This window comes from Otolemur garnettii, unplaced genomic scaffold (genome assembly GCF_000181295.1).
Source record: "Otolemur garnettii isolate 467f Iridium unplaced genomic scaffold, OtoGar3 scaffold00003, whole genome shotgun sequence".
NCBI classification, from domain to species: Eukaryota; Metazoa; Chordata; class Mammalia; order Primates; family Galagidae; genus Otolemur; species Otolemur garnettii.
Genome location: NW_003852398.1, coordinates 422,311 through 434,267, shown reverse-complemented (window position 1 = coordinate 434,267; position 11,957 = coordinate 422,311). Strand labels below are relative to the sequence as shown.

The 11,957-nt window shown below is 53.7% G+C and overlaps 1 protein-coding gene across 1 annotated transcript in view; it reads left to right on the top strand.

The window, feature by feature from the left end:
- UNC5A (unc-5 netrin receptor A) overlaps window positions 1-11,957 on the top strand; it is a 62,168-nt gene that overhangs the window by 38,469 nt on the left and 11,742 nt on the right. Inside the window, exon 2 of the mRNA XM_023515106.1 lies at window positions 8,278-8,499. Coding sequence (XP_023370874.1) covers window positions 8,278-8,499 — 222 coding nt within the window. The remainder of the gene's footprint in view (window positions 1-8,277; window positions 8,500-11,957) is intronic.

Genomic DNA, 11,957 nt, shown 5'->3' with positions numbered 1-11,957 from the left:
CCTACTCTGGGCCAGGCCACTCTGTCCTTTGTAGACTGTACAACCTGAGGCAAGGCCTGACCCCCATGTTCCTTATGTGTAAAATGAGAGGCAGTAGGGGAAACCTGCGTGCAGCTGCCAAGTAACTGGCCTGGTCTGCAGCATCTGGTGGGCAAGGGCAGGCTGCCCTCCCACTCAGGGTGGCTGTCCTCTGAGCTAGGCAGTGGTGCTATCCCCACCCTGCCCCACTTTGTTCTTCATGGTTTAGCCCATCTGCATGTCCTCCTTGTGGCCTGTGTCTTTTCTTGTGATCGGGCCCCTGGAGTCCATTAGGGAAGAGGGTGACTTTCTACCAATCTAGAGGACATGCCTGCTGCTTCTGTGACACCTTCATGCATAGTTACCATGGAAACTGGAGCACTGTGCATGCATGTGTATGAGTGTGGGTCAAGGGAGCAGCCCTCCCTTCTGAGGGGCACCGTGAGGAGCTGTCACCCCCATCCTGGTCACCTCTACCTCCTGCACACTCCCAGCATGACTACTAGCCTTTGTGCCCACCCTCGTTCATCCAATAAACTGGGTGTGGGCCTGGGCTTAAGCCGGTCCCTGCCTTCTGGGGAACATTGTGCTATTGAGAGCAACCTCCAGGGAGACAGAGGATTGGGGGTGGGCAAAGATGGGGGTTGCATTCTCGGCCCCACCTCATCCTTGGCAGAGTCAGAACTATTTGCCCATTTTGAAAATGAGGAAAATGAAGCTCTAAACAGGTGGTTTGAACAGGGACCTGGAGTAGTGTCAAACAGGGCCGGGAAGCAGCCACAGGCAGTCCAGAGGTTTGGTAGTTTTTGCCTTTGAAAGAATTCTGGGCCTGGCAGTCTACCCTTGCTCCAGGCAGGTTTGTGCATGTCTCTCAGTATGCCTAGATCTGCAGTCTTGGGGTTAGGGGATCTGGGATTCCAACTCAGGCCATTGAACTTAACCATTTCTACCGCCGACCAGGGACTCTCTCTCTGACAGTGAGTACAGAATGCATTCTGCTTATCAGAGCCTCCTGGTGAAACAGCATCATCACAGAATTGTCTATATTTAAAAAATAATAAGTCGCACAGCCGTCTCAGGCAGCAAGGATACAGATGGTGGCGAGTACAAGTCTTCTTATTACCCTGCATGTCTGTGTGTTCTCTGCCCTCTACTGTGTCTGGCAGCTCACTGCCCCACCTGCCTTCCCAGGAACAGAGATCTGTCTCTACCTACCCCTCACCCAGGGTACAGCACCAGCATTTGAAAAATGCAATTCCCTTCCCATCGAACAGATTGATCCATTGATCTGTGGAAAGGTGAGCAGTGCTGGCTCCTGGCCAAACTTGAGTATGTGTCCTCCATTTCCAGCCCTTTGTTGTCCTGTTCCCAGGAGCAATATTCACCATTCATTCTTCAGACACGCTCTGGGCACTGACCCTGTTTCCACTTGCGTTCCAATCAGGAGACTGGGATTGACCCCTTTACTCTGTTTCCTCCTTGTTTCCTCTTGCGTTCCAATCAGGAGACTGGGATTGACCCCATACCTGACCACAAGTCACCATCTGCATGGCCACCACCCCGGCCAGGCCCTGTAGACACCAATACTTTGTCTCTCTCCTCAAGGCACTGATGGTTTACCTGGGAAGACAGACTCATAAATGCTGACAATATGATATTCTAGGTGCGAAGGCAAATGGGGACTCAGGGGAGATGGGGCCATCTCCATCTGAGGTCAGGGAAGGCTTCCTGGAGGAGGAGGGAGTGTTTGAATGGACCTTGAAGGATGAGTAGCAGTCACCCAGGCAGATAGCAGATGGACAAGTGTATTTAATGGATTGAAAGGATGCTAACCCAACTGGCTCCATCTGGAAAAGGAATTTATTGGCTCATATGTCTGGGAATCCAGGCTGCCCCTGTCTTCAGTGCCGGCACGATCGCAGGCCTCAAATGCTATCGGGGAATTGGCCTCTCTCTTTGCCCTGTTATCTTCGTTCTTCAAGCTCTTGCTTCAGATCCAAGAATGACCCACTTTTACTCAGCCTCCCTAAGGCCTACAGGGCCTTAGAACTGGCCTGCCCTGCTGGTCACCCCAGAAGCTCCAGGGCTATGTGCCCACAGCTCCAACCCCAGCAGAAGGAGAGTTTCTCTTCTCAACAGCCCAGCCAAGATCCTGGAATCCCATCTGTTCCACTGTGGTGACCTGCATGTCTGTCTGAGAACCAGAGGGGGATGGGGGAAAGGGAATATCCCCACTTCTGGGACCAGAGATGGGGTCAGCCCCCCTGGACTGTGTGGCCTAGGCAATAGAGTTAGGCGGAGGCATTCTTGGAGGAAAATTGGGCACTGTTAAGGCAGAGTGGGAGGGAGACAGAGCCTAGAACAGAATATGCAAAAAAAGCCCTTGAGGAATTGTAAATAGCCCAGGTGCTGCTGCTGTGGAGGGAGTCTCTCAAGGCTGGTCCCTTAGATGCTGGCCCAAGGACAGGGCACGTTATCATCCTGTGTCAGTCACCTCCCTGTCTGGGCATCCATGTCACCTGTGGAGGTGGGGCACAGGCCTCCCTGGAGGGCTGCTGTGGTGCTCCCTCAAGCAGGCTGCAAGCACAGGTGCCAGGGGTAAAGGGGTACAACACTGGCCGCTGTGCACCCCATTTCAAATCCAGAAAAGTTCTCAGGGAAGTAGGAAAAGGAGCTATTGTTTGTCAACTATACTACACAGGGGCAGGGCCAAAGGTGTGAGAGCTGTTGGGTGGTAGTGTTTGAAGGGAGCCAGTGGCAGGGCTGGCAAGGGCTGGCTGTGCTTGGGAAGAAGTGCTCACTTCTATGAGTGAGGCCAGGTGACACCCTGCCCCCACCCTCCCACCCTGGAGGCCTCTCTGAGTAACTCAGTTCATTAATAGCTTGATTAATCACACCTCATATTTTCATGGTGCTTTTAAAAATAAAACATTTGAAAGCATTTTCACACCCACCCTGCTCAGAGTTAGGCAGGTCTTATCCTCTCAGACTGCAGGTGAGGAAAGAGAAGTTCAGCCTCAGAGAGCAACAGGAGCCTTCTCCCTGCCCACCACCCTGCCTGCAGGCTACTCTGCCCTCTCCATTGGTCTTCCCACAGACCAAGAGTGAAGTGGCCACCCTTTGGCAGAGCTTCTGAAATTCTAGGGGGAAAAATGAGTGGTCATTCAGTCACTCAACAAACATTCCCTCAGCATCCAGGCCAGCCCTGAGTTCCTGCCCTAAGGAAGTTCATGGTCCAACAAGGAAGGCATTGTGCAAACATTTCCTCCTTAGTCCTGAATGTGGCATGTACTCCAGGGAGAAGTTCAGGGGACTGGCAAGTGCTCTGGTGAGTGATAGCAGCCTCAGCTTCCTCGTGCAGGTCTCTGTTCCCTGGTACCCAAAGGCTTCCAGCAGCTCTTACAGTAAAATCCCAACTTCTCACATGACCCTGAAGGGCCCTGAGGACCTCTGCTGTGGCCTCATTGCTATCCTCACACACCCAGCTGCTTCCTGCATTGGGGCCTTTGCTGTTCGCTTTGCCCAGAACACTGCAGCCTGACCTTAGCGTTCCAGGTGCTACCCAGACATCCCTCCTCTGAACCCTGCCCCCTCTAGAGCTCTCTCACTCATACCCTTTCTGAAACATTGTCCCTGCTACCTTCTTGGTAACTTTCATCAATACTTAAAATTCTTGGATTTTGTTTTGTTTTATTTCCCCAACTTGAACACAAGCTTCTGGAAGCCTGGCCTGTGTTATTTGCTCACTGCTGTATCCCAGTGCCCAGAACAGTTTCTGGCACACAGCAGGCACTCAATAAGTATTTGTCAAATGAATGAATACATTTCAGGTCATGGGAGAGGGTGGCATCTGTCCCAGGCTGAGCTCTGGCCAAGGATCCCTACCCAGGGGTCTCTTGTCTCTCATTGCTGCAGGCCCTGGGGCCTCATCTGTTTTCCTCCTTTTTGTAGCTGCCACCCCCATTGGCCCCCAGCCGCCCTCCATGCACACACAAGCCCCTCCTTTTCACTGTCCCTGAGAAGACTCTAGGGTGGACCTGGCTAAGGTTGCTGCTCCCACCCTTGCCTGCTCAGGCAAGGGTGGGAGTAGCAACCTTAGCCTGCTCACTTCTAGCAGGCCACCTTGGCTGACCTGGACAGCCAGTGCCCTCCTGCGAGAGACAGAGGCCATCTGGCCAGCCCCAGGGCACACTGGAAATGGGGTTTCCACTTTAAGGCCTGAGCTTTCTGCACAGCTCTGTCTGCACTTCCTGGTGACCAAGAGTCCATCAGAAGTCTGCTAGTAAATGAAAGAGGTAGTCTAACTGAATTATTACACAAGGGCAACTAGGCTACCTCTTGTGCTGGTGGGAAAGCTTTAATTGGGTATAGTGGAGGGAGCCTCTGGAAAACTAGGGCTGAATGGGGTTCGAGATGTGGCAGGGCCTGTGAAGCTGATGAGCTCTGTACCTGCAGCCCCAGGAGCCACCACAACCAAGGTGCATCTTCCCTGGCAGAGTAGCTGCCATGCCTATCCTCAGCAGCCCCTGAGGCAGCAGTGATAGGCTCCCCACCCCGATTCCTTCATGGTTAATACCTTCTCTAAACAGCCTTGAGCTGGATGGCAAGGACCAGGGATGGACAGTAGGGGGCTGGGAACAGAAGCCTCAGCCATCCATTAGCTTACTTCTCCTAGCATACAAACTATAATGGCAGTGAGGATGGGCACTAGAGAGGGGAAGGTGGCATGTGTGGTTTTCTGGGAGAGGAAAGTGAGGGAGCCTTTCTTCCAGAGGAAGTGACCTTGGAACTGGGCCCTGGAGAGAAAGTAGGAAAGTGCTGGCCAAGGAGGAAGGAAGGGCATCAGACAGACCTGGAGATGAGAAGCTAGGGCCTAGCTCCATGAGTGTTTCCACACAGGTGACTGGAGAGTTGACTGAGGCCAGAATGGAAGGCTCAGCGATGCTAGCCCATCCTGAAACACCCTTGGGAGCCAGGCAGACAATGGAAATAGGAGAATCAGACCCAGGATGGGGCAATAGAGAATGGTGGTGACTGGCAAACTAGAGAGCTCTCGTACCCTATGGAAAAGAGCATAGGTCATTTGGCATTAAGCGTGTACTGCTTGGTGTTGTCTTTGGTAAACAAGCATAGGATTCATGTAAGAGAAAAAGAAAATTTACTCTAGTGGCCTAAGAAATGGGGTGGGGAGAGCCTAGGGTCATGCTGTGCCTTAATTTAGGCAAGAGGCCTAACAGGGACACCAAGTTGAGGCAGACAGATCTCAGGTGCTGACCACAATGGCAGAGGTCACATCCTGAGCTCTGGAGGCCAGATGCAGGGAAAGCCAGCTCTAACTGCCAGGCAGCTTCCTGTAGCCCTTAAGTCTTTTAAGGGCCTAGTAGGGCCTGAATTTACCCCCACTCATGGCTTTAGGGTGTCCTTGCTTATAGGGTGCCCCCTGGGTCACCTGAAAATGCTTCCCCCACACCGTAGGGGGAGGCCATACCAGCATGGCATGACGGAGGCCCTGGAGAAGTAAGCTATGTCCCTTATTGGTCACAGTACATTTATTTTTCATTAGCAGTTAAATGCAGACATGAGGGATTGTGCTAGGTTCAGTGGGCAGCTGACGCGAGCAGTGCTTCGTTGCTGATCAATAAGGAGGCTGGAGGGCCATGTACCCACTCCCTGCCCCTACACCCCCAGCCAGGGTGCCCTGCCCACCCAGCTCTCAAGCCAAAAGGCAGGCTCGGGCCATGGCATTGAGCCTCTGTTCGTTAAGAGACATAGCACAGGCAGACTCAGCCCCTAGGGGCTCTCAGTGACACCTGTCCCACCCCTACTCTCCTACAAGGCCCCTGCTCCAGGGTCAAGTTTGACTGGTCCTTCAAGTGGCCCTTGACCAGGACCACCAAGATGCTGTGATATGTCTGGTGTATGTCTAGAGAGGTCACGGGGTCTCAGTGCCCACTCCGTACCCACACCCACAGCAGCACTCCCCAGCCTGGGACAGGGCAGGCAAGTGGCTGCTAAATGAATGACACACAAATGGGTAGTGACGCTGCCCACACTGGGCATTCAGTGAGTCCACCTTGGGGGCTGAGAGCCCTGAGGCCACAGGTTCCCATCTGAGAGGTGTCCCTAAGGCTCTTGCCCCTAACTGCATCCCACCTTCCTGAGCCTGCAACAGACCCCTGGCGGGGGGCAGGGGAGATAGGCACTGGCAGGCCCAGTGAAGGTGGTTCAGGGCAGAGTACATCTGGGTGACTTCATTTTCTCAACTGCAAGGGGGTTTCCAATTATGAATGAAGGTTTGGCGTTTGTCACAGAGCTTCAGGAACACCCAGGGTGCAGCTGCCCAAGGAAGATCACAAGAGGGAGAAAGATAAACAGGGCAGAGCCAAAGTCTGGCTAGGTTGGCAGGAGAAGGGGCAGGGAGGCCAGGAGGGGCTGGCTGAGAGGAGAGGCAGGTGCCTGGAGGAGGCGAGAGCCCCACTGCTGGGCAGACACTTCTGCTGTGTCAGAAGCACCTTCTACCCCTACATGGGTGTCTGCCAGCCCTGTGCCTCAGTTTCCTTATTGGCACTTACCTGTGAAGAGGTTGTTGTGAGGGTTGCTGAGGTGGGGGGAAGGCTATAACCCCCTTCTCCAGCATGCGTGTCAAGCTATGGTGCTGACAGCGGCAGAGCCTCTGAGTGCTGTGCTAGGTGCTGTGTGCCTTTTGTTTCCATCCTCATGACAACCCCAAGAATGGAGCACTGTCTCCTCTTTTGCAGGTGAGCAGAATAGGCTCAGGGCAGGTGGACTTGCCTAAAGTCACACCAGGCTCTCAACCTCTTGCAGACATTCCCAGCTCACCACTCCATGCCTGCCCTAAAGGACCCAGTGCAGACACACCCCGTCAAAATCAGTCTCAGGGCTGGGTACAGTGGCTCATGCCTATAATCCTAGCACCCTGGGAGGCCAAAGCAGGTGGATCACCTGATCTCAGGAGTTTGAGACCAACCTGAGCGAGACCTATCTCTACTAAAAATAGAAAAACTAACCAGATGTCATGGCAGGTACCTACAGTCCCAACTACTCAGGAGGCTAAGGCAGGAGGCTCTCTGGAGCCCAGGAGTTTAAAGTTGCTGTGAGCTATGATGCTATAGCACTCTACCAAGGGGGACAGAGTGAGACTCTGTCTAAAAAAAAAAAAAAATCACTGTCTTGAGGTGGGGGTATGGACTCCTACCTTGGGAAGAGAGGGTCCTTGTGCAAGCAAGAGAGAAGGGGCGACTAGCCCTAGGCATAGGTACTCCCTAGGGCAGAGTGTGCAGGGCCAAGGAGCCAGTCCTCCTGTGTGAGCTCTTTGTGGGTTCTCAGTTCCCTCACAGGACAGATGTGATCTCTATTTCGCAGATGACAAGGCCTGTAACTCCCCAAGGTCACCTCTAAGGAGGAGGAAAATGGGTCTGGAGACCCAAAGAGGTTTTTTTTCTTTGTGCCCAGAAGCCCCATTAATTATGAATGTGGTTGGTGGGGGAGTGATTGTACCTGTGTTGGCAGGTCAGCCTGGGTGGGGGCCTGTTTGTCCAGTAGCTGGGGGGACAGGAGCTGAGGGTGTCCCCCACTCCCACCTAACCCCCACCCTCTCAGGGCTCCTGCTGGTTAGGCAGAGGGTCAGACTGCTCTGGGGGTTTTATCTCCACCAATGCCTCAGAGCCAATTACCTGTGTAATTAGCAACAAATGACTTGTGGGATGGTTGTAGTTTTCAGTTAAAATTAGAAGGAAACCCATATTCAGGTCTCCTTGAAGGAGTGGGAAGTGGCCCAGGTTCCTCAGACTCTCCCAGCTCCCATCCTGCCTGTGCCTGCCCAGCTTATATCTCTGAGCACCTGCCATGTGAGGGCAGGAGTGGGGCAACCAGGAAGCAGAACCCTTCCCACCTCCCTGCAGCCCTGCCCTCCACTCCAGAGCTTCCACTGCTGCCACATAAGGAAGGCTTCCTAAGTGCAGGACTTCCATCCTCGTCTCATTCCCTTTCGCTGAAGTCTTCAGAAGCAATGGACTGCTTCTTCCCCCATGGTACAGAGGAGGACACTGAGACTCAGGAGGGCATCCAGTAGCTGGGATTGCCCCGCTGGGAACTGTAAGAACCTGGACTCCCTCCCCTCCCATAGGTTCCAACCCCCTTTTGCTGCTCCTGCGGTCTCTGGGTTGCCCAACCTGGCCCCTGAAGAGGCAGACCAGCCCCAGAGAGGGCCTGCTCACCTCCCCCTCTGCCCTGCTGCAGGTGCCCAACAGAGTGCCACAGTGGCCAACCCGGTGCCTGGTGCCAACCCTGACCTGCTTCCCCACTTCCTGGTGGAACCTGGGGATGTGTACATCGTCAAGAACAAGCCAGTGCTGCTGGTGTGCAAGGCCATGCCAGCCACACAGATCTTCTTCAAGTGCAACGGGGAGTGGGTGCGCCAGGTGGACCACGTGATTGAACGCAGCACAGACAGGAGCAGCGGTGAGGCCAGCTGGGCACGGGCAGGGGCAGTAGGAGAGGGGGGAAGCAACTCTCAGTTGGCCCAGAGGGGCCTGTGGTTACCCTGTGCTACAGGGTCAGGATAGACCCCACTCTGTGCCCACAACACACTGTGTCATGAGGTGAAGAAGCAGGATTTCCACACCTGGGACCCCATGTTTCTACACAGAGGCCTTCTGCAGCAGCCCTACCCCTAACCAGTCTGATGAGGGAATAAGAGGGAAGTCTTCCTCCTAAAAACATGTGCCAAGGGCTCATAGCAAGAGGTGGCACAGCTAAGGTGGGCAAGGCTGGGGGCAGCCAGCAAGAGGTGTCAACAAAGAAGGGGTGGGGAGGGAGTGATCCCAGAGTGTCACAGACTCACAGGCCTCACAGTGAGGGGCTATTTGTGCATCCATGTATCCGTTCATTCCTGCATTCGTTCACACACTCCCTGAGCACCCACTCCAATGCTGGGGACACAGCCCCCAGAGAGAGGCAGGCAGCTTTGTGGGCTCTCTCAGCAATAGGAGAGCAGGATGGAGGCTGCTTGGGGCACCCAGAAAGGCTCCCCAGGCAAGGTAATGCATAAGACTTGGTCAGGGAGAGGAGAGGGGAGGGTACCCCAGAGAGGGGCAGGGCACAAGCAAAGGCCTAGAGGCAGAAGTCAGCATGCTGGTCATGGGTCAGCATGAGAGTGTGAGGGGTGCGAGAGACTAAAGTGATGTCACTGTCTTATGGGATTTCAAGCTGTAGAATGACATGGCCAGAGCTGTGAGTGATAGTCAGGGGCCAGTGTGGTGGTTGATGGGTAGGGTAGATCCAGAGACAGTAAGGAGAGGGAACACATAAGTCTTGGCTGAGGGGTGCAGGAAGGAGTTCAGGGAAAGAAGACAGACCCAGAAAGCCCCCTATGGGACACCATATTCCCCACCTTACCCCTGGCCTTAGGTAACAAGCGAGCAATGGGGATGTGAGCTTGGGTGCCACCACTCCCCATGAGCAGGCCCACAGAGAGAGGCAGGAGCTGACAACAGCCCCTCCTCCCCTCCTTGCTAATTAGAGCCCAATTCAGCACATTTCCTCTCCCCTCTTCTCAGCACTTTGGGGAGCACCCACATTGTCCTGGTGGGAAGGTCTGCTGTAGAACCTCAGGCAAGTCCCCTCTCCTCCCCTGGGCTCAGTTTCTTCATCTGTAAAATGGGAATGAGAAAAGCATGCTTGCAGGTTACTGGGGAGAAGTCATACCCAGTCCAGGCACAGTACAAGGCCTTTCTCTTCCTACCCCAGGGCCTAGCTCTACTTTGCAGCATAAGTTCTCCTGACTGCTGTGGCAGGTCGCCCAGAAAAAGGACAGGTGACAGGGAAGCTTCAGCCAGAGAGCTGTTTTCCTGAAGCCCTGAAGACCTTTTCTATAACCTGCTAGAAGGCTCCGGCCCCATGCACACCCTCCTGTCTGAAACACTCCAACCATGGCTTGGCCAGCTCCTGGGCCCTTACCTGAATGAGCAGTCATAGGCCCAAGCCAGCATACACACTTGAGAGCGCCAAAACCCCACTCCCTGACAAGGTCCCATGGCCTTGTTCTGTTCAAGCCACACAGAGAGGCAGAGCTTGGGACACATCTCACCTGTTAGCACTGGAGCCTTCTCCAGCCCTGAGCATCTACCTTCAGGCCTCCCATGACCAGAACATCTGAATTTTCATTGATCTCATTGATTTCTCAGCCCAAAGCCGTTAAGTACTTTGAAGCAAAGAGACTTTGCTTACTTACCCCAACTGGATACTAAAGTGGTGGTGCTATACGTGTATACAGACCAAAGACCCTAAGCCAGGCACATTCTGTGGTCAGACAGGTTCGACAGAGGTTGGAGGTCCACCCAGATCTGTAGCTCCCCAATTTGTGGGGGGTGGGGTGGGGGCAGAGGTCACTGGGTGGACACTCCAGGAGAGAATGCCCATCTCCCTCTCATTTGCCTTCATTCCTCATCCAGAAGGCCAGGGGAAAGGGACCAAAGCCTGAAAATGCTGGAACCTGAATGTTGATGCTATGAAAGCCTGAAATTGCCAAACCAAGCACTGGAGTCCAGTCTGGGAGTATAATTTATTTTGTGTTAAACAAACTGATTGGTTATTAGAAGCAGAGTGCTGAGAAGGTGAGAACCTAAGTCCCAACTTGGCCTCAGAGCACCCAGCCAACTCTCCACCTCCCAGAAACACTCAGCAGCCCAAGTTCACACATATATGTGCCCCAGCCAGCCTGCCTGGGGTCCCTCCCCAAAGCGGCTCTTGCTTACTTTATGGGGTGGGTAAAGACACAGCTGTACCCTGACACTGCTTCTAGGAGCCAAGCTGCTAAGTGATGTGCAGGGGAGCAGGGCACAGTCCTATACATCAAGGACCTGGCAGGCAGAATTGGGGTCTCTGACCTCAGCCCACGGCCTTCCTGGGGTTTTGGGGCTCAGGCACATCCTTTGTCACAGTGCTGTCTGGAGCTAGGACATTGAGGACAAACTTGGCCCTCATTCATGGCAATGGGAAAGAGAAAAGGAGGTGGCAGGACAGAAGGGGAGGGAGAACAAAGGGAGAGAGAAAGGGAGTGCTTAAATTTAGTCCTGTTCTCAGTGATGTGTGAGGTTCCTGAAAAAGGGCCAAACTCCCCCAACCACCGTGGGAGTTGGAGAAGCCATCAATAGACCTCTCCAAGCTTGGAGCTAATCCTAGCACTCTGGGAGGCTGAGGTGGAAGCATCTCTTGAACTCAAGATATCAAGATAAGTCTGACCAAGAGTGAGACCCCATCTCTACAAAAACTAGAAAAATTAGCCCTGCTTTGTGGCATATGCCTGTAGTCCCAGCTACTTGAGAGGATGAGGCAGGAGGATTACTTGAGCCATAAGAATTTGAGGTTGCTGTGAGCTATGATGCCATGACACTCTATCCAAGGTGACAGAGTGAGACTCTCTCTTAAAAAAAAAGACATGTCTAGTTCAGAATGTTTCAGAGGTCTCCCATCCCTAATATCAGGGACAAAGAAGAGAAAGAAGAGTGAGGGCCCTGTCCCACCCATGACTCCTTGTCAGATGCCCAAAGACTCTATGTGCCTGACAGATAGCGGGTGCCTGGGGCCCTCCTATACACAGACCTTGTGGGGGAGCCCTTTGTTCTCAGCCCCTACCCTACCCCCAGAGTGTGCACATTGGGTGCCTTAGAGAACAGGGGCTGGCAGTGCTGGAACAAAGGGAAGTGGCCCAGCTATAGTAGCCTCAGCCAGAGGTGACACCCCCACCATCTCCTGTGCAAATTGGCCAGGGCAGAAGTGAGTAATAGAAAAACCTGGGGGAGGCTCAGAGCCTATAGCTCAACTGGCTAAGGCACCAGCCACGTACACCTAAGGTGGCGGGTTCGAATCCCCAGCCCGGACCCGCCAAAACAACAATGACGGCTGCAACCAAAAAATAG